The sequence below is a fragment of the Montipora capricornis genome, chromosome 3 (genome assembly GCF_036669925.1).
Source record: "Montipora capricornis isolate CH-2021 chromosome 3, ASM3666992v2, whole genome shotgun sequence".
NCBI classification, from domain to species: Eukaryota; Metazoa; Cnidaria; class Anthozoa; order Scleractinia; family Acroporidae; genus Montipora; species Montipora capricornis.
In genome coordinates, this window is record NC_090885.1 from 62,975,030 (window position 1) to 62,997,862 (window position 22,833).

The 22,833-nt window shown below is 39.0% G+C and overlaps 2 protein-coding genes across 6 annotated transcripts in view; one reads left to right on the forward strand and one right to left on the reverse strand.

Annotated features, from left to right (window-relative positions):
• Positions 1-17,015, forward strand: LOC138043662 (alpha-adducin-like). The gene is made up of 10 exons (XM_068890034.1): positions 1-299; positions 705-1,170; positions 4,537-4,773; positions 5,333-5,383; positions 8,236-8,328; positions 8,517-8,615; positions 10,522-10,683; positions 12,524-12,705; positions 14,997-15,132; positions 15,492-17,015. Exons 2-10 carry the CDS (start codon positions 706-708, stop codon positions 15,771-15,773), a joined length of 1,707 nt encoding a protein of 568 aa, XP_068746135.1. The 5' UTR covers positions 1-299; position 705; the 3' UTR covers positions 15,774-17,015.
• A 2,953-nt stretch (positions 17,016-19,968) lies between these two features.
• Positions 19,969-22,833, reverse strand: part of LOC138043663 (histamine H2 receptor-like) — a 50,801-nt gene continuing 47,936 nt past the window's right edge. For all 5 annotated transcript variants that reach the window (XM_068890038.1, XM_068890037.1, XM_068890036.1 and 2 more), the window contains exon 4: positions 19,969-22,833. This exon is cut by the window's right edge and continues 439 nt beyond it. In XM_068890038.1, coding sequence (XP_068746139.1) covers positions 22,528-22,833 — 306 coding nt within the window. In that variant the 3' untranslated portion in view covers positions 19,969-22,527.

Below are 22,833 nucleotides of genomic sequence, written 5' to 3' on the forward strand. Positions count from 1 at the left end.
AGTATTTCCACCTTTTTATGCGATGGAATTAGGAAAAATAGTAGGGAAACGTAATCGAAGTTTCCAAATACGAATCCTTTGGGACATATACGTATGACACAATTAAATTCATACCAATTAAAACCAGCATGCTAATAAGCTTATTTATTCAGCGCTTGAACGCTTATCGAATTCAAATGAGGCTTGATATTCCAAGGATCAGTGGGTATAAATAAGAGAGATTTCTTTTGGAGACGCAATGGGGTGTTAACCAAGCCGCATTTCTAAAGAAGCCATTGTTGTACAGCCAAACTGAAAAGGTCAGTAGAAATTTCTCGTCTATAAAATATATTTTACTTATTCATTAGTGAAACTTAAGCTTAAGCTTTGATCTTTGTTTGTAGCGTACTAAGAAGTTATTTTCGTTCATAATATCAGATTCCCTGCTAGCAGAGGTCTCTCAGGGAAAATATCAGACAGATTTTTGACCCATTAGGACCATTATTCCTGCTTGAAAAAATTGAAACGGAGCAAGATCGTGTGCTTTTGATAGTTTATATAATAATTTAAAGTTTTTCAATATTTTCTCACAAGTCGTGTACTACCTCTAAAATTTAACTGTGGTTTGTTGATCCAGATTATATAAAGAGACTGCAGCGTCACTTCTCCTTCCTGGTTGTTTGGTACTGGACGTAGGAGTTTGATAATTGTAAATAATATTGCAGTATGTCTTCCACGACGACTCCAAGATCCACGCGAACACAAGTCGATGTTTCGAAGCGCTGGAGCGCACCACCGCGATCAGGCAAGACTGTCGCGCGTTCTGTTCGCGCTCCAGAAGAAGTACTTCGTGATGTCCGAGGTCTCAGAATACGACAGAGAGTTTCTTTGGCTCTCAGCGATGACATACTGCGAGGAGAATTGGAAGAAATGGTTTCTTCACATGCCGTGAGGCCAACAAGTCCACAAGCCTTTCGCACTTACCAAGACTTCTTGATTCCTTCGGCTTCACTGTCTGGCGCTGGGGGCTTCCCAAAATTGTCCGTCTCGGCTATTTCAGATATCAGAGGAGCTGATACGTTGCATTACACCAAGGAAGACAGACAGTTAAGGTGTAAATTGGCTTCGGTTTATCGCTTGATGCAAATGTTTGGCTGGGGGAAAGGTGTTTATGATCGCGGAGCTTGCACAGTAAGTGTGAATAATTAATAGCCAGCTTTTGTGGGAGTGACTAGATGAAATCAATACTCTCACAGATTGCCAAATACAACTTATTTTGATTACCTAGGGTAAAAACAATATTTTTCCGAATTTGAAGTTAAATTAGATTGGCCTCAAGCATAGAATAACTCTGTGATTTTAATTTTTTTGAGAGCCCTATTAAATGCTGTCATCTTTCCCTATCAACCATATATTTGAACATGCTTTTGACATATTTCAGATTTTGGAGATTAAAGAATGTTATTTTTATCTGTCAACTCTCAGAAATTGTGTGGATAAATCAATTGCAAGTCTTTGCAGTGTAGATGCGTTCAATTTTATGACAAAATGGCCACTAATTATGATATACATGTACTCTGAAATAATATCATTGGAAAATATCTATCTTGTTCAATACAGCAGGTTGTTAGGCGAGGAGACCTCAGGAAACCACCAGGCTTATAGGCTTATAGGCTTATAATCTTTTTCCTTTATTAATTAAAACGTACATCCTGGTGTTCAAGAGGTAGGAATGACAAATAATGTTGTTGCTGAATGAAATTTATGAAAATCAACATTTAGGAAAATAGCAAGTGCTGAATGCAAGGAAAAAATAGGAAAATGAAACAGGAAAACAAATTTACCCACATCAATCTTAAGAGAAAAGCAATAAAGAAGAAAAGTGATTAAATTTGGACATGCGTGTACAACACTTACGCAGCTGATGGTTGACTTTCGCTATTTGTTTTGTGAAAGAGATGAAAATGATGGTTTCTTGTGATGTGTACATGTAACCCTCCTATAATCTTGATCAAACATGCGAGAATGAAAGTTTTATTTAATTTTAAAGGGGCAGTGCCATGGATTGTTAGTAAAAATCTGGAAAGCAAAGAGACATGTTTACCCATGGCAAACAAAAATAAATTGCTAAATTTTTTTCAAAACAGCTTGCAGAAACCATTCTTTTCAAGTGTTTTTCATTATGCTTAGCCAAGTTAAAATGAATGCCAACTTGAAACATGTCAGGCCGACGTTTTCAAGTTCTCCCTTTGCATCTTAGATGAACTCCGCAGTAACTTTGGCTCATTTTTCTTTTAAATTAAATTGATTTTTATCGCACTGCAGTGATCCAGATTTAAGAACGAAAAAGTCACTGAAACTTGATTTTGTAAATTTATGGTCAAATTCCCATCACACTGCCCCTTTAAAGTCTTGTCATAAGTTTGATAATTTAATATCAAATTTCTGAGAATTATTTTTTCCATAAATATAAACATTATGACTTAGAATATTGATTTGCCAAAAGACGTAAGGCCATCCAATTTTTGAAAAGCCTTGAAAATCAAGCACATTTGCAGGGTCATAGCAATACATTATTGTTATCCTTGTCCCAGAGGTTTTTCTTAAGCCGCGAGAGAGCCGCAAAGCAGTGAAGACCAGGTCGCAAAGCTGCAAGAAGAGAAAACCCTCTGGTTACCTTGGACTAGAATCTCACTTTCATGCAGACAATAGCTGCCAAATGTGTCAAATTGATTATTACAAAAGGACCAATGACAACCTAGTAGCACGCATCTTCTTGGGATTACCAATCAAACAAACCAATCATATTGAATTATGTGTTTGTAAAATTTATTTCAACCATTCTGGGCCTGAGGGTCAGATCCTGACCCTGACGTCTGCATTAAAGTGAGATTCAAGTCCAAGGTAACCAGAGGTTTGCCTCTTCACGCTGCTTCACGAATCGTCTTTGGGGCTCTCTTGCAGCTCTCTTCCGGCTCAAGAAAAACCTCTGGGACCAATATGGGTACAATATTGTGATTTGACCATGAAAACTTTACTCAGTCTTGGCTTTTTCTGGGTTTTACAATACCCTAATTTATTGCCTAAGAGTCTACCTTTTGCAGAGCTACATGTACGACTCAAACAGTTTTTGTCCGATTCAGCACAACTTTTCAGGACTATTTCATTACAGTTCGATGTGCAAAAATTATGGTGAACATTAGTGTTTTTCAATTTTTTCATGTGTTTGATTTTATACCATTCCCAGTTAAAAACACTATTTTCAACTTTGATAGAAGATACAGTACATGATGCAAAATGCAAAATATCAAAAATCCAACACCATTTAGCTGAAAATTTATCTCAGAATTGATTGCTTAAGAAAATTTCAGAAAAATTTAAAATCCCTTGTAGCTTAAGCTGCTAGAAAAGGACTACCTGTTTTTCCTTTGAGAACCGAACATAGAAAAAAAATAACGTTTGAACAAAAGAGTACTTATGGTCCTAGACAGGCTCTTAGGTCTGCTGACCAACTTCTGCTGGAGCAGCCAACGCAAAAGCTGACAAATCGATCGGCTTGAGGGCTTTCTCAGTTTGGGTGCTGCACCTCTGGAATTCCCTTCCGTTTGAGATTAAAAGCAGCAGTGCATCTGTCCCTATTTTTAGATTTTTAGTTTTAGTTTTAATTTGCTACAATTCATGGCGTGGCAGGGGCCAGAGAGGAACAGAACTTTTGTCCTAATTGACACCTAACCCCTATATCCATAGATCAGACCACAACACCGGGAACTCCCTGCCCTACTCTTCTCGAATAGTGTGTGGGTTCTTTAATGTCCCACACAATTTATTTCCAAGGGTTATGAGACGGGCTCTCCGGCTTATAGTCCTTATCCGAGAAGACTTGAAAGTCTAACCATTCGCAGATGTTGTTACAAACAGCACTTTCTCCTCAGTTATTTAAAGACCCTGAGTGTTGGTCCAGCCGGAGTTGAACTCACGACCTCCTGCATGAGAGCCCGGTGCTCAACCAACTGAGCCACTGGTGCACGGTGGCGTATTGCTATAATATTTGTAGTTTCTAGTGTAATTTCATAAATAATAAATACTTTTTTGGATTCATAACTGCATTTGAAGAGCATTAAAATGATATTTATTTCATTCTCATAGCAGAAATACTGGCAAAATAGGAACGTTTTAGGAAACTGACACCTCTAACCTTAACTAAAGATACATGTAACCGTCTTCTTGGCAGCAGTGAGAGTGAGAAGGATCAGTTTGTACAGTTGTAGCCTGCAGGCAGGCTCTCTGTGTGGTTAATCGGCCCACAGGGTTTCTGTGTGGTTAATCGCTCAACAGCTGGGGAATTGCTCGAATTCAAAATTAAGGGTAACAAGCAAGAACTTGACTGTTTTGTGTGTACATGTACAGGTGTATGCAGTAATTAGAATAATAATTATTACAGTAATTAAATAATTTATAGAATTATTGAGCTTCCATTATGATGAAGTGTCTTTTAATAGCACGCTTTATGTAAGTTGTACAGAGTAAACACTGAACAAAATTATTATTCCATTGTAGGTTTGCACGACTGGAAATGACAACGAAAAGAAGCAGTTTTTTGTTGCACCTACTGGTCTGATGTTCAGTGAGGTCACAGCGTCTTCAATTTTGAAAGTTGACCACAAGGGCGATATTGTTGAGCAGGGTAGCACAAATTTGGTTGTATCAAAGAGCGTGTTTGACCTCCATGAAACCATTCACTCGGCAAAAAATGCAAAGTGTGTCATGTTTGTGGCTGCTGATTCTGTCAAGGTGGTGAGTATGCTGACTGACTGATGTGCTCTTGTTACCGTGTGCGTAAAAAGTAATTCCAATGCCTCTCCAGTCCAGATAAAAAGTACATGACTGTTACAGTATCTTTCTCACAATTATGTTTAACTTACATACAACAGTTCCAATACCAACAGTATAATTATGTTTAACTTGTTGTACACTGTATATGGTAATGTTCCTTTAAAAATTTGTTTGTGTTCCCTTGTTCCCAAAATTACTTCAGATCAAAGCTTGTTAGATCAGCTTTTAATCCCTCAAATGGTTTATATTCTCTTTTTCTTTAAGATACAATTATGTATTTTGTCCTCGTTCCCCTGTTCCCCATTTGAAATTATGCCATATGCTCCGTTGTTCCCCAAAAGCCCTCAGGGTTCCCCTTGGCTCAAGAAAAATTGATTACAAGTTCTACATGTATAAGGTAATAAAATTTAATGTTAAGTACTGTAATTCATGGCTCACACATCACCTCATTCAGGAATCAACTCGAACCTGATTGGAAGACATGTGGTGATTGAATACTGACTCTTTTGCATTGCTTCAGGTCTCAGCACTCAGACAAGGACTGGTACCCATCTCTCCAGAAGGAATAGCTGTAAGTACCTTGTGTTAGAGCTGAGTTTTTGCTAGCTTGCCAAAAAAGAGTTCAGATGTAGTGCTCGAAATTAGCGGTCGTCTGGTCGTCACAGACGACTAGAAAGTTTCCTGTGTGACCAATTTTTGGTAAAATAAAAGGTCTGGTTGCCCGAGAAAAAATCCATGGACAACCAAGCCAAGAATAGAAAATGAATTACACAAGTAGCACCCAATCAATTCTATAACAATACAATAAACTACAATACAATACAATACTAAGGTTAACACCACTACCTCTTTAGTCTTAAGACTAGTGATAATAAATTATTATTATTTTTGAGTCTTTGAAACTGAAAAAAGTCACAGAAACCGATGTACTTACAATCCAGGTCAAAGGCCTTAAGACACTTGTCAAATTTTGGGCGAAAAGTCGATAATTATTTTTAAAAACAGTCCATGCTTCCATTGTTATATGAGCAACACATGTTCTTCTTTCGCTGCCTTTTTAGCGCCCCCCCTTCCACCCAGACAATGTTGAAACATGCGGACGATCAATGAACGGATCTTGATTTCAGAAACCGTGAAAAATCAACTTTGTAATGGCGGGAGGGGGAAAAGTAGGAATTGTCTCAACAGTTTTGACCAGGATTGTAGGTCCATTGCAGAATAAAGAATTATAAAGTAACAAAAGTGAACTGCATATTCTCCTATGTTATAGAGTTTTCATGTTCACAATCCCAAGTGATTCATGGTATGAGATATTTTTACCGTAACCTAAAATAGATCTCAAGATGTGAAAGTGAGGGTCTTCAAAGACTATTTGCCCACACCCAGTAAGAGGGGACTGCAGTATTCTAAGTGTGTCAAAACAAAGGGATTGTAAATACTTGTCATAATCTCAGTTGGAACAAAATGCCTGATTAGTCTTTAGCATATATATGCCTTTTTGAGTTTTCAATTTTATATATGATCTAAAGGTTAACATTTTGTCCAGTGTAATCCCTATTTATATGAACATGGCCCCATTAGGGCAGTGCCTGGGGCTTATCATGATTGTAAAGAAGATGATTCTGATCAAACCAGGATGGCAATGAGCTACAAATTGTAAGCTCAGAGTTCACAACAAACTTCAGCACAGTAGGGGAGGAATCAGAATAATACATGTAAGCTGTTTATCATCTGCATTGAGCCTGAAAGACATAACTGCATGAGGAACGAAGAAGTTCAAATCGTTAATAAAAATGTTAAAGAGAAGAGGCCCTAGAAGGGAACCCTAGCCAAGGTACACCAACTTTAACGTCTCTGTTACTAGAACATACATGTACATGTATCCCATGAACTTTAACTGTCTGTTTGTGGCCCGTCAGATAAGAGATCATCAGCTGTAAGGTTGATGAGGAAAGACCATGTGCAAGAGGGCAGTGCATTTGTCGGTTTTCTATAACATCGATGTGCACTTAGTCTAGTAGTTTTAAGTTAACAATAATTACTTTGCCACAGCTGAGCATTTTCCCGTGTTTTGACTATCTGGGTTTTTACAAAAAGTTGTGAGATAGGAAACCGAAATACACTGTAGATGATGTGTCACAAACATGCAGGCGATGCAGATTGAAGACTCAATTACTTTAACCCAGGCTTCCACAAAATAGTCAGTGGTGCACACTAAAAAGTATGGGATACTAATTAAACCTCCATTAATTGCCATGTGATTGCATCTCAACATGGAGTGCCAGTTGTCAGTAGTGGGCAACCATGGGCTCATCAAGGCAACCTAATTCTCGAGTTTGGTTGCCTGGCTTTTGAAAGAGGGACAACCTGGATTATTTTTAATGTCGAGCACTGCAGATGGTACAATTTGTTGTTATGGCCACATCCTTTGTTGGTTACATTGGTTGTAAAAGGTACAAACAAGAAATGTAACCCTTTTTAGATTAATAATAGTTCACCTGCTAAATTTAATAAAATCCAGAAATATAATATGAATCATTTATAATAATATTAAATTCAAACAAAATGCAAGAAATAAAAGAAAGAGATAAAAAAGTATTATAATAATAATATTGCAATGAAAATCTACATGATAACGTCAGCACACACCAAGGAAAACTTTCGACACTTTTGGAAGTATTATTTCCCTTTTAGAACGTCTTTTTTCAAGCAGTTTTTTGCATATTACAACTCAGGTTACTTGTACGTACAGTGCAACAACAAAATCAAAGCATAATCCTTTATTTTAGTACTATGATGGGAATTATGGGAATGCCTTTGGGAGGTCGCTGAGGCATTGAACATGGTTATTTACAATGTACAACGAACTGGAAAAACAAAAGAGTTGTTCTGCAGGTCGAGGAGGGTGTTATCCACCAAGCCGAAGGCCCAGGTGGATAACATCCTCCGAGATCTGCAGAATTCTTCATATTCTACGAAAGCGGAATTCAATAATAATTATTGCTTTATTATTCATTCAAAATATTTTCTTTGCTCAAACTTCTAAAACTACTCGCAGCCATTTTTCTGCTTAACAAAAATAACACCATCTCGTCCCCAGCTTTTTTCGGTCAATGGTTCAATAATTAACAGCGGGCTGCACTTTTGACGTCACTGGTTCAATAATCTGCAGCAGGCTGCACTTTTGACGTCATTGATTCAATATGACAAAGTTTCTTTCCAAATTTGGTGAACAGCAGCTGGTTATGGTGAATTATGCATATGGTTTTAACCAATCACAAACGGGGAAATATTTTGAATGAATAATAAATACCATTATGAGGTAGCCTTGGCCTTGTAAAATATTGTACATATGTGGCAAATTATAGTTACCGGTACTTATCTGTTGAAAAACTGCTGGAATTTTTGGTTTTTAACCTGCAGATTGGCGATGTAGCTTATCATGACTTCCCAGGGAACAAGATGGATGAAGATGTCAAGGATTCTTTGATCAACAGTTTTGGTTCTGCCAGCCAGGTAACTGGTTTATCTTGTTTGACTCATTAATCCATTCTTTTGAATTGATCCACTGGTCTGCAGTTCTACTACCCTGAGTGTGATATTGACCCAAGCTGACTGGAAAAAAATTAATTTGACCACAGAGACCCTCAATCTTCCAAAAGCATTTAAAAATTCTGATTAATGGTATTCCCTACATATTTTAGGTTCTTATACTGAGGAATTTTGGTGCCATTTGTGTTGGAGAGACATTAGAAGAGACTGTTTACCTTGCACATCTTTTGGTCACCGCATGTGGAATTCAGGTATAAAAAATAATTTTATGCATATTATTTTCTTCACAAGTAATCATTATCATGTAAAAAAAATGTGACCAAATTCTGGACAGAGCTTTAGTTCTCCAATGAATAATGTTTATGATTTCTCCTATACCTAAAAGATGATTTTTTAAAAAATTCAAAGAAAGAGTTCATGGTGTTGGGCCTTAGTATATGATTACATACACCAGGCTGCCAGCTTTCCAATCTTGCATGAGCTTAAAAATTAATTTTGTAAGTTGTGATGGCACTAACTTTAAACTTAAAGGTATTCCTGGAGGCTAAAGTGACCTTCTCGGATTGCTTGAATTTTTTAATATGTTTAAGTTAATGGTTTAACTCAGTCTGGTGTACTTACCAAGTTTGACTTTCAGAAAACGTCTTGTTCCCGAAAATTTTAAATTTTGTCTCTAAGGGTGAATTTTACAATACCAGACAAAATAATGGTGTTTGCAGTCCAGGAAGAATTTCCTGCAACGTAACTTGTTGACAGATCCATTTCATGAAGGGGAAGGGGTTTTGCATGATCTGTGAATTGATCCCAAAAAAGAGCGTGAATTACTGATAACAGAAGACTTGCGTGGTCAATTTTCTTGTGGCTTAGAAAATACATGCAATTTCACTAATTCCAGATCTGGGCCCAGTTGTTCGAAAGCTGATTAACTTAATCCAGGATTATAAAGTATCAGTACGTGTTCCCTTGATAACCTTGAAATAAGCCAAAACAATCCACAATCACCCATTACATCCCACAATGACCTAGTATCATCCATAACTCACCATGCATCCTTTACATTTAGGTCATACAGTGTAGTAGGTGATGGTTCTTGATTTGTTTGTGAATGATTGTGTATCAACACCAACAGCCAAATTGTGAACAACATAGTAATTTGCGGCAACCGACTATTTATTGCATAGTCGAGAGGAATTTACAGAAAATTGAGTAAATAAACTGAATTAGGCAAAATTACAGATGTAGGAAGTACTCAAAATATAAAAAACTAAATTAGCAAAGTACTGCAGTTTGAAAAATTGATTTTTGCTTAGTATGGGGTGTAACACGCAGAACAAAAGACCAATATTAATATTTCAATCTTTTATCTGGTAAAGTATTGTATTGTTATCTGTTATCTGGTACATATTTTTAATAGTAAGATTTTTGATGGCTTTAAATGCAAGTACATAATTAAAGTTTTTCTTTCCATATTTGCATAATTCGAAACAGAAGAACCAGAGATGTTCAAATTAAATATACATGTACCATGATTAAGAACTCAGGCAATTAAACGAAGTGTCCCTTAAATGAAAGTTCCCATCTTCTAGTGAAGATTAATAGCTGCACCATTTATACCTTCACAAAAAAAAAATTCTAACCCTTAAACTTAACTTATTACTAGAAATCAACAGCAAATGCATTGATTCTTCGTACATACATACCTTTCGGGGCAAAGTTTTAATATAATAATAAGATGCTCTTGATGCTATCCTAGTATGATGATAATCTGTCGTAAGTTAATATTCACGAAAAAAGTTGTCAAAAGCCTTGGGTAGTACTAAAATTGTGATGATACCAACATAAAAAGAGGATAATATGAATAGTTGATAGAGCCATGAATTTAAGGAAGCCTAACAGAGGCTATGAAGGGAATTAACTGCTATTCTTACTTCCTTTTTCTGCAAAAGTACAACAGGCCTAAAAGTTGTGGTATACTGTAGGTGTTTCCCAAGGCAACCAATTAAGCCATAATACAGCGTCACTTGATTTGGTATTGGAAACAGAACATCTTACACTGTAGCTTATAATGCCAATATCTCTTGAATTTTCTTGCCCATATTATGTGCAATTGTTTTTAGCAAAACTCAACAAAATTTAACTCATACTCCTCCCAAACAGCTATCTTCAAGGAATGTTGGTATGGAGGAGTTGTGGAAGATTGATGATGAGACCAAGGCACAGATGATTGCTTCATTACATGATGGCATGGATGCAAATGAAAATCAGCAGAAGTTAGCTGAGGTGCATTTTGAAGCTTGGATGCGTCAACTAGATGCCAAGGTAAAGCTTTGGATTGGTGTGTCAGTCTTTACAATAAGGTTATTCCTTAAGGAGGCTTAAACCAGTTTCAACCCTTCCAAGTGACAGTCTTATTAGAAGGAATGGCACCACAACGTTGTATCATGTAATGGCAATATTGTGTTACCAACTGAACCAAGAATTATTGCAAGCCCTGTAAAAACACCCTTATTTTGTCTTTAGTGAGTTATATCTCAAAAACGAACTTGGTGACCCCCATTTTTTATTTCTGAAACGTAATCAGAAGGGCAAGCCACCTTAATTTTGTGATTTCTTTAAGGTAGCTTTGAATCCTCTAGACAGACCTTTGCCAAAAGTTTCATCTTGGCCTTGTAATCATTTTCAGCAATAAAAAAAGGGGAGGGGTCACTGAGTTCGTTTTTGAGATGTGAGCAACTAAATCCAAGGGTGTTTTCGCTGGGCTTTCCCGTTGCCAAGGTAACTTATTAGATCACAATAATGATCACATCTTGTTTGGAAATGAGCAGTGTTTCATATGGTACCATAACATTGCAGTTACTTGATACAGTGTTGTAGTGTCATTCGATCTACACAGGGAGACTTCTAAGTGTTGAAACCCTTTTGAGCCTTCTTAATTCAGTTATTGAGTACACTGATTTAACTACAATTTATCAAGATCTTGATCATCCCAGTTTCCAATAACTCACACTCGCAAAAAGAAAAAGATTATGCAATGCATTCTGTCGTCCTTCCTGTGTGGTAGATGATGTGCTGGTTGCTTGGCAGCCGACAAAGCGATGACTGAATGAACTGAAAGGAATCTCGTATGGGGAATCAACTTCTGACATTCGAACAACATTTTTTGATTCCGTATTGGTATTTTACATTTTAAAACTTTTTATTAACTTGAGATTTTGTACATACACTGTAAACATCATTCCAAAGTACTCCTTTTCATGGCTCCCTTGATAAAGTAGTAATTTCTCTCGGATAAAGAACTAAAGCTCTCAGTGTTAAATTCAACTGTCACCAGTATGGCCAGTTTACCATAATTTAAGGACGTTGGCGCCCATTGCTACTGCGCATCCTTACAGCGCCCGCACATTCACATGCCACGACATGCATCGAGCGCGCGCGCAAAGTACTAAAATAAACAATGATAGGGCAGATGGCCATTGATATAGCTTTGCTTGGATTTAACGATCTTGGATGTTCGGTGACCCCTACCCACTAAAGAAGCCGGATTTTTTCAGATTTAGGGTGTTCTTCCGGGCAAGATCTCTCCAAAACGAAGTCGCACCGTTGGCTCAGGTGGTTGAGCACCGGGCTGTTACGCGGGAGGTCGTGAGTACAATTCCGGCCGGACCAACACTCAGGGTCTTTAAATAACTGAGGAAAATGTGCTGCCTTTATAATTACATCTGCAAATGGTTAGACTCTCTAGTCTTTTCGGATAAGGACGATAAGTCGGAGGTCCCGTCTCACAACCCTTCAATGTTCATAATCCTGTGGGACGTAAAAGAACCCGCACACTTGTCGTAAAGAGTAGGGCATGTAGTTCCCGGTGTTTTGGTCTGTCTTCTGTGGTCTATCATGGTTGGGAGGGTAAATGCTCGGAGATATTAGCTACACCAAGCTACTCTAAAAAAATCCGAGGGTAAAAAGATATAAGATATTTGACGATAAGGTGAGCCCACATTTTTTTTACAGTTCTGACATCACTAACTCATCATCATTCAATGGTAAAATTTGCAGAAAAAAATCAATGTTAGGAAAGTGGCGCCCGAACGTCCTTAAGTCGGTTGATTTTGAAATATTGCGCAAACTGAATGATATGCCTCGCTTCGTTCCCTGCATTTAGGGTTGTAAAACGGGTTACAACTACCAGAACAAGGAGATCTTTAAATCAGAGCCAAAGGGACCCAAGTCACACGAGACTGTTCCAGCCAAGACTTCTACTGGTCGCACAGAGCTGGCACTCTATGGTAACCCAGAAGTTCATTTGAGACGCAGCGCATCTTTGGGACGTGCTAACACATACAGGTGAGTGGTGAAAACAAAATGTATGATGAAGCAATCCTTTCTCTTGAGGCCAGAATCCTTTTAATGGCATATAATTATTTGAGAATTGACCAAAACTGGCCTATATTATTTGTTGTCGTTTCTCAATGTTGTGAAGACACAAGACGAAAAAAGACATTTTGGGAAACCCACGTTTTCGTTTGTTTGCATGATCCTCGGTTTTGTTGAGATATGTCCAGGTTTGCACGCAAATGCGATTTTTGCAAATTTTGCGAAAAATCAAAAAAATCGCAGAAGACTGAAAAGCTAGGGAAGACAAGTCCCCTACAAGAGTTTCAATTTTTGCGATTTTAACAATTTTAGCGAAAATTGCGAATTTTGCGAAAAATCGCAAAAATGACAGAAAACTGTAAAAAGCCAGAGAACACAAGAAGCCCCCGACAAGAGTCGCGATTTTTGCGAAAATTGCGAATGTTGCGAAAAACAAGCAAACTTCTAACTGTGCCGACTTAAATGCAACGTTTCGGCCTTCGGCCTTTTTCAGATGTGGAACTTATTTACAGTTAAAAATAAAAAAGCTAAAAATCCTAGTAGTTTTACAAATTTACAAGAATTTATACTAAACGTAATAAATGTAAATGAAGTTGCGTAATACAATTCAAACCTGGAGAGTAAGATTAAATAAGAAGTTAAAGGTAACAGGCAAGAATGTGCATACGGCTAAATTACCACGATCCTTTGCAAAGAACTTAATTACACGCTACAACTAGTTTCGTATCCAACAAGCACGAATGGAATCATTGTTTTATTAAAATTTCTTTAAATTCTGAACGCTTGGACACTTGGAAATTAAACCTAATCAGTTTCCAGCTTGCCAACACTAGACGCGACCAGTGTCCGTATTAGGTCGAACGAGAAAGCCATAAGGGTTGAAACGTGTAACGCGCGTTCACAGCTTCCGAATATTCAGTGCGTAGTGATTGGTTGAATGTTTCATTGCGAAGTACCATATTTGGAAACCCCTCGCTCTTGTTGTTCCAAATATGGTACTTAGCAAATCGAATATTTAGAAGCTTGTTTCCAAGCACACAAGGGGCCGTTACACGTTTCAGCCCTTATGGGTTTCTGGTCGTACGGTATTAAGCTGACAACCGAGATTGAGTGTACCAATGAGGAAGCTAGAAACGCAATATCCGAGGTCGAGAATTAAAATGAAATTAACCCAATGTCAGCTTTGGTCGGCATGTTTTTTGGTCAAATGAAAAGGCCTAGTCTCTCACACTTGACTTAGGGGTCAACCCTCTCCTAAGTAGATTTATTTATAGAACGCCTCTCTTGGGAGATTCAGCACGCCTACGCCTACTGTTGTAAGAGCCAATCAAAACAAAGCTATCTAAGTGTCAAGGGAAGTACTTTACTTTTCGCGGGAAAGACCTGCTCCTATAAAAAGAAGTTACTCGGGAAAGGGGCGACTCAAGGAATTAGTGGAGATATATGCTCCCCTTGATCACTTCCCAGACAAACAGCTCTTGAAGCAGAGTAGATTAGCAACAAATTCAACCTAGATATAACGCAAAGTACGGGAATCGATTCCCTTCCACATTGTTGGTAGACGAGTGATCTTATCATAGTCAACTTTTTTCTCCGCCAGTTGCCTGGGTAAGGTAAAGGAGAGCGAGGGCATTCTCCCAGGAAGCCGAAGGTGGGCTCATTTTATCTCCCACCTCTTTCCATCTCCTTTTTTGTGTTTGGCTAATGTGTTATATTTATAGGATAACTGTGGTAACAGGCGAGAAATTAGCTAAAATGAAAACAAGTTTCTTAATTTTTGGCAAAGCGTATATTTGGGCAAGACGTTTCCCGTTTGGCGTTATCGCGATATTACATTGTAGATCTCTCCAATATATTTAATGAGAAATATGATGGTTCTGCACGTGGGTTTTGAAAAATTTGAACTTCCCTTGAATGTGCAACGTAAACTGACCAAATTTCAAGTTGTATACGAAACGAGAATACGATGGCAAATTTTATTTTTCTTCCAAGGCCAATACCATTTCTCCGGATTCACTTCCGAACGAAGTTCTGCTAGTTTGTAGGAGTTTGAAGAAACTAACAAGAACGCCGTTGATCTAAAGCTTTCTACTGACTTCGTTCGGCTCTGAAAGTTTGCTTTGACTTAGGAAAAACGAACAAGCTTTAGAAGAATTGGATTGTCGTGGTTTGATGGCAAGGAGCAGCCTTTGTGCCGGTTTTTGTCGCTCGTTGGCTTAAACAATGTTATGACCATCGATGTGTTCAATGTTCGCTTGCAGGAGTCGACTGAAGTGGCTCAACGCACCAGTTAAGGGTACTGAGTACAAACGAGAGCGGTTGGATCTGAATATATCTGAGCCCGAACCTGTACTGATAAAGGATATGGAGCCGGAAAAGGAGGATAAGGATAATGAGGTAGGAAATACGTTTGTTTCAAATAACGAGAAGGGTCAGATATTTTCATCCCTGCGGGAGAGGTTTCCTTGGCTTTTAGCGAGAGGGAATAGAAACCTCTGCACCGATCTCTTCAATGTCGTCCAGAACTTTAGACGAATAATGAAACTCTTAATCGGTTTCAAATCCGTTCTAACCAATTTGAATTTTAACGCCTGTCTAACTGCGGAAGAGTGGAAGTGAAGTTGCATTGACGTCACGCCGTGAATTAGAGAACTAAGGAAGACAACTGTATTAACGACATTTTCGGGGTAGCCCAGAGTAAAAGTCCCTGTAGCCGAAATGATTTAATTACTTTTCTATTCATTACTCCTCCACAGGTTTTTATCACTACGAAAGTTGTTACCGTTGACGAGTCTGCTCCTCCAGATGATAAGGGGGAAGTCACAGAGGAAGTTGTGACATTCGTACGTGCAGAAGAGCGGCATTTTGCACCAGAAGAACTCAACTTCATCATTGACGACCGAGATGCTGGTGATCCTGTGGACGAGGGTCTGGTGCAACAGCCGGTCACTCTTGTCCGGAGGCAGTCTGGTAACAAAGTGAAGAAGCGACGAAGTTTCCGAGAGAAGATGGCCAAGAGACTTAGCAGCGGACATTGAAAAGATTCATTTTTGGCGATCCAACGTTCGTAGCACTCGATGGGCCTTTCAGAAAAACGTATGGTTATCTCGAGGGTGACGCGAACGAATTTTAGATCTTGCAATGCTTCTGAATTTCTTCACTGGTTTGCATGCGGAAATATTAGCGAGGAGGGCACCAGAATTCTATTCTCGATGCGCACGTGTCTGTAAGTAGAACGCAACAGGCCAGTATGGCATTATCCTGGCAAGAATGTTCGTTAATGTCGATTTCTCTGCTTTGCATTTTCCTTTGCTTTAAAATTTCCATCTCTGCGTTTTGTTTGCTTGCACTCCCCAGCGAGCAGTCTGCTCACATCGTCTGTCTCGCTATACATTTCGCTTGTTGACTGTGGAACGAACTCTGCGGCGAATCTCGAAATATTAGATACTTTAGTATTTTTTGGAAGGCTTTTTTCATGTTGAAAGAATCTCAAAATGATTTTTCCGTGCACCGATGATTTTGACCAAGTGAAGTTAGCGTTCTTCTTGAATAAGGGGATTTTTAGATAAGCATTTTTGACCACTTAAATATGAGAGCGCCACCGTATTTTTAAGTGTACTCGCGCACGTGTCTCCGTAACTTAATTACTAAATTTCTCATTCCTAGGAAACGTACATACTAGTTTAATTAAATCCTTTGCGGAGGAGCTTAAGGGAATCGTTATTGAATCTTTCAGATTTTTCTAAGGTAGTAGAGTGGCAATTAGGGTTGGTGGGCTTGACTTTCTTTTGTTTATTGTGTTATTTTCGCCCAGTTCTAAGTCGAGTTTTAAATGGTTTTACATGCTGACAGTTTCAGTCGTCGAGTTTGATAGGTCGTGGTAGTGAGTGGCTTTCAAAATATCGCGTCATTTTTAACCAAGAAAATGACAAAGCCAAAGCCGATCTCGATTTTCCGCAACTTCGAATGCGGTTCGGCTCAACGCGCAATTTGCGACAGTTTTCATTGGTTATGTCTTAAGAGTCGCGTTAACGACCCTCAGTTGAAAGCCGCTTCACTGCAGAGTTTCGATGTTTACATTTAGGTTTATCAATTTAATTTAATATCGTAATGAAATTGCCGCCAATATTTCGTATTGAAATAATTCTTTGGAATATTTTTTTAATGCTGTGACTTTCAATATTACCTTTTCCAGTAATTTTATTAAATTGCGTGTTGTAAGGTTATTTAATGGAAGGTAACTAAGAACTTCATGTGGTGGAATAAATTTTAGAACGTTATGTTTACTGGGCTCAAATTGTCGTACTGGTGCTTGTGTGTGTTGCGAAATCCTTCGTTGGAGGCTCTTACACGTTCAAATTTTTTCCTCTCGAAACACAATTGACGCTTCTAAGTTCAGCTTTTCGTTGGGCAGCAGTGATGATGAATCACTTTAAGGAGGCTCGAAAGGGTTTCAACACTTAGAAGACACTCTGTTTAGATCGAATCACGCCAGAACACTGTAGCACGTAACAGCAATGTTATGGTAACATATGAAACACCGATTATTTCCAAACTAGATTTGATCATTACTGTGATGTAATAAATTACCTTGGCCACCGGAAAGCCCAGCAAAAACACACTATATTTTGGATTTAGTTCGTCATATCTCAAAAACGAACTCGGTGACCCCCCTTTTTATTGCTGAAAAGTGATTAGAAATCTACGATGAAACTTTCGACAAAGTTTTAAAAAATTCTGTCCCGAGGAGTCAGAGCAACCTTAAAAAATCACAAAATTAAGGTGGCTCTTGACTCCACAAGACAGAATTTAAAACTTTGCAGAAAGTTTCATCATGCCCTTCACCGAGTTCGTTTTTGAGATATAAGCAACTTAAGACAAAATAAAGCAGGGTGTTTTTACAGGCCTTGCTCGTTGTCACGGTGATATATTACGTCACAATAATGATTGTATCTTGTTCAGCAATAATTCATGTTTCATTTGATACCACAATATTGCCAATACATGATACAACGTTGTGGTGCCGATCCTTCTAACAAGAGCGTCACTTGGAAGCGTTCAAACTGGTTCGAGCCTCCTTAAGTGGGTAGGTCTGGTAGGTCAGGAGTAATGCAAAATACTTGATCTTATCGAGACTGAGTGCATGAAAAAATTCTTTACTCTCACTGAATCAATGTATTAGTTTCTTTTCAGGGTAAAATCAGTGACTCTAAAAAAGGTAAAGTCTCAGTTACGAGCCTGAAAGGCCCATCAGGCCGGCGCTTGTCTCCAGTTTCCGTAGCATGAAGCGACTAGGAGTATTTCTACTCCCCACTGGATGGGATGCGAATCCATCGCAGGGTTACCCCAGCATTTTCGTCGGTACCCATGGTACCCATTTATACACCAACTGGGACCTGGATGGAGAGAGGCACCGTAAGAGTAAAGTGTCTTGCCCAAGAACACGACACAATGTGTGCGGGGAACAACACCGGCGCTGAATACGCTTGAATCATTCGCGGCGGAATAGCGCCGCGCTATTAGGAACTACAATACAATACAATACATACTTAAGTGACCGCTCCCCATAGGGGCTTTTCAGGGCCAATGAAACACAACGAAACGACAGAACAGAACAACAACACTTAAGAATCACAACTGGCCGGAGGCAAACCAGTTGGCTCTTTACAAGTGCAGCTGGGAAGGTGAACCAGGGACTACCAGGATCAAATTCAACGAGTGGTTAGAGCGGGTCTTGAACCCGGGATCTCCGGATCTCAAGGCAAGCGGCCTAACCAATGGGCTACACTGCCTCCTGCAAAGACACGGCTACGACCACGGCTACGGCTACGGCAAACGCCGCAGAGCAAGAATATCATTGGTTAAAAAAGGAAAAATACTCGTGCTGCACGTGCAGCACGAATTTCCGTGCATTTTTTGCCGCACTTCACAAAACAACGTGAAATCACAAAATTTTAAGGTTTTGACGACAACGTGAGCATATAACAATAAAACAGTCATTTTCTGTTTTTTACAAGGTGAACAAGACAGAATAATCGGGAAATACTTCCGATAGCGTTTTGTTGCCGTAGCCTTCGTCATTGCTTAAAGTCCTTATTTTCACCGAGTGTGCGGCCGGCTTTACATTAGGGAGCTTTAGCAACGACAACGGCGACGGCAACGAGAACGTCACAAATTTGCATATTTAGTGGACAAAAACAATAGCTTTGCACGCCCTGCACGTGCGTTTTTCATTTTTGTCCATTTCTTTGCCGTCGTCAGCAAAGCAACAACGTGAAATTACCAAGTTTGAGGAGTTATGAAGAACGTCAGCACCTGGAGATAAATTTTCATTTTTCTCCCCTAAATTAAGCGCCGCTCGTAACGGTTTCATTCCTGTGGGCCTGAAACACTTTTGTCAAATTAAAAGGCTTGGAATAGTCGCGAAGTGATCGCAATAACGTGACTCTATGTTTTTACATGACCTTCTCGTTGCCGTTCCCGTCGTCGTTGCTAAAGCTCCCTATTAAATGCTGTATACGGACTTTCAGGGGTATTCAAGGGACCTGGATACTACCTATTCGAGGGAGCTCAGTCTTCTGAATTAGCCAATATCAAAAATACCATAATGCTGTTTGTTTGTTTGTTTGTCCCTCCAAAATTTGCATAAGTATTGTTTCCAGTTTCTCTTGAAAATAAAAACAACGCTTATGCAAAATTTGAGGGACAAATACAGAGTATTATGGTATTTCTGATATTTGCTAATATCCCTTTTCACGGTTAGTTTTTCTCATATGCTTTACAATGTAATCTAACGTGGATGCGAGGCAATTTCGGGTTAAAACTACAAAATAGCCCGAAATTGCCTCACATACATGCTAGATTGTATTGTAATGTAAATGAGAAAAACTAACCGTGAAAAGGGCTATTGTTAGGAATAATCACGTGATTTCAAGTGAAATATTAAAAAAATGAGAAAGAAACTAAAACTTCAAATTGCAAATTATAGTAATTAGTCTAAAAATAAACAATGTATTTTCACAAGTAACTGTCAACTTTATTGTCAATTTTCACTAGTGAATTTGCGCGGTATGGAATCCTTATGAGATATAAGGTGAGATTAATTTGACGTTATCATTTCGTTAGCGAACGGGACTTTGGGCGTGATGCCCAGCGAGTTTGCCAAGCAGAAAGGTCTCTGATCAGTCCCTTGGTCGGGATGAAACGAACGTAAGACTAACCACGAACAATGTATTTCCACAAGTAACTGTCAACTTTATTATTCTAAATTGTGATTACTTAAAAATAATATTCAGGAAATAAAATTCAAATTACCTTATCGTAATTAAGCAGAAACAACTCACGGATATCTTGCAATCGAGCAGGAATTTTCAGGGCTCGCATTTGATTGGCTATCTGTGACTTTCTTTGATCATTGACCAATTAGAGGGCTTGGTTTGTTGCCTCTTTTTTTAATTATATAAATAGTTTTTGCTCTAGCTGCGTTACTTCATAGTTCATATATAAAGATGGTTATGAAACTCGACAAGTTTCTTTTTTTTGTTTTTGTTTGCTGTTTTGGCCCTGACCGTGCCACAAACCACACCCGTTTTCTAAATAACAGCCAATCAAAAATTTTCGATTAATTCATTAAAAACTCGGTTGTGAACTGAGGACAAAAGATTGTGCACGGTCGCGGTCAAATTAAGACAAAGCACGATGTCACTGTTCTCGCTTTTGTAGTTTTAAGTGTTTCATAACAAGGAATGCATTACCCGGAGCCTCTATCTTCCTGAGTCAACCATTTCCCGTATCTTTCTATTTTTAGAAGCACTTCGCAAGGGGGCTTTAGTGGGTGTTTCAGAATAGCCAATCATAAGAGACCTATGGTCAGTCATTTATTACGTCACGTGCGTATGTGACGTATGTGAACCACTCACGTATGTTGTCAGTCACATACGTCAAAATATAATAGTTCTAAAAATAGAAATATATGGGGAAGTGTTGACTCAAGCGTACAATACAGATGGAAGCTCCGGATAATGGGTTCCTGTGATAGCCAGTTCATCTATGTTAACTGTGGTACCTTGAAAGGTGTATTTCTCTTAGCCAATCAGGCTCAAGTCGTTCAAAATCCGGACAACCTAAGATAAATCAGCATCCGATAGTCTGCGAACATGATATTTCAGTATTTGCTCAGGGTACCGTGAATATGCACCCTCTAAGCGCAGCTCGCTGAAGGTGTGTACGACAAAATTGGTCAACGTTTGGCTTCCAGTATATATTTAAAACCCTGGATAGTCACTTATCCATTGGATACAGTTTTTCAGCCTTTGAACGACTGGGGAAAGAATGGAGAAATTTCTCCTTGTATATTAATCAAGAGTGAATTAGATAAGAGTGTTGTTATGGCATGGATGGGCTCCCCAGCACAGCCACAAATGAGTCTATTTTTAGAATACCCGTTCCCGCGAAAATCAGTTGTCAATGTCCCTGAAAAAACATAGAAGCAGAAGCAGTCACGCGTGACATGGCTTGTTCTGATGGGTTAAAATTGGGCGGCCCTTTGTTTGTTTCGCGCGCAAAGTGTACCGAAAAATATATCCATTTGTGACTGTGCTGCTGCAAGGCCGCAAAGTGATAGATCAACACTTTGATCTAATTCACTCTAGGTTGTTTTAATAAATAAATTAACCGCAACTTCTTTCGCCTTCTTTTTGCCCTCTGTCTAAAATGCGACCTTAGGATTTGAGAATGTCCTTGGCCACATATCCAATGTTATTCATCCCTCCAACATCACCCTCATAGGCAGCTTACTGTTAAATGAAGCCTTTTTCTGTCTTGGAGACATGTTAATTTATATTCTACCCGAACTTGGCTTTGAAGCCTTTTAAAACTGACTAATGAGCGATTGCGAAACGCGAGTCCATTACTTTTATATGGTCTGAGGATCCAGCGCAGTTTTGCGCCTATTAATACACCTCTTCATTGTTATATGACCAACAATTTTTTGATTTGTTTACCACTGAGTTGGAAGACGAGGTCGTTGTCAAAAGCACACCCAGACCCTGTAAATTCGGGCCGGTCCGAAAAGCTATTTATGAAACTGTCATCCGCTTATTTTGATAGGCTGGTATTTCAATATGTTTTCAAGAAGAAGAAAAAAATCAAAATGATTTTAGAGTTTGACGACATTAATAAGATACAGAGGGAATTGTGATTCTCGAAAAAGCCCAGAAAAGTTTTCGGACTTTCGAGAAACGGGCCCCGAAACGATTTGACTGTCGCTCAGGTAGCTTTTAATATGGAGCTATATCTTGGAAATCCGCAAGTCGAATGGTCTGTGTTCAAGATATTGCTGGACGCTACGTGTTCGCGGAGTTGTATGGCAAAGCAACGGAAAGAAGCAGACTGTAAATTTAAAGTTATTACGTTATTTGAATGCTTGAGAAAGTTCATGTCGGATTTAAAGAAGCCAAAGCTGGTTCAAGTTGCACTTGTTTCTGTGCAGACCTTTATGTCATGATTGCGCAAAGAGAAAACACGACCTCGTTGGCTTTCAATTCTGTCTTACTGATGTTTTCGTTCAGAGTTTTTAAATCTAAGCGCTGGTTTTAACGATAAGCGCTTTGGTCTGACCGGAACGGATTGGAAACCTTCGCGCAACCAACGCACGTGCGAGCTGCTATCTTGAAGCGGCGCACTTGCAAAATATTGATATCGGGGTAACTTTAGATCACCCGGCATACGTTTGCCGTACTGGTGCCACCTTCTTGGATGATCAGTGATTTTAAGCTGAAGTTCGGGGAGCCATCATTCTTCGTCTTCGTGTTTTGATGAGGAGTAAACATTGTCAAATCCTAAAGACCTTGCTTGATTCTTTGAAGGTGATGGAGGATGTCGAACATGGAACTTTTCCACTATTGATTCCTCAGTGTACGTTGGATACCGAATGCGGCTTTCGGCTTCCCCGTAATCCAACGGACCTCCGAGCTGACAACAGCCGCATCTCGTACGGTGATTGTTACTCGGGTTAAACGCATATTTGCCATTTCTATAGCTGCATCGGAAAACGAGCTTATGAAACGTGAACCGAAACTCACGATTCCGAAGAGTATA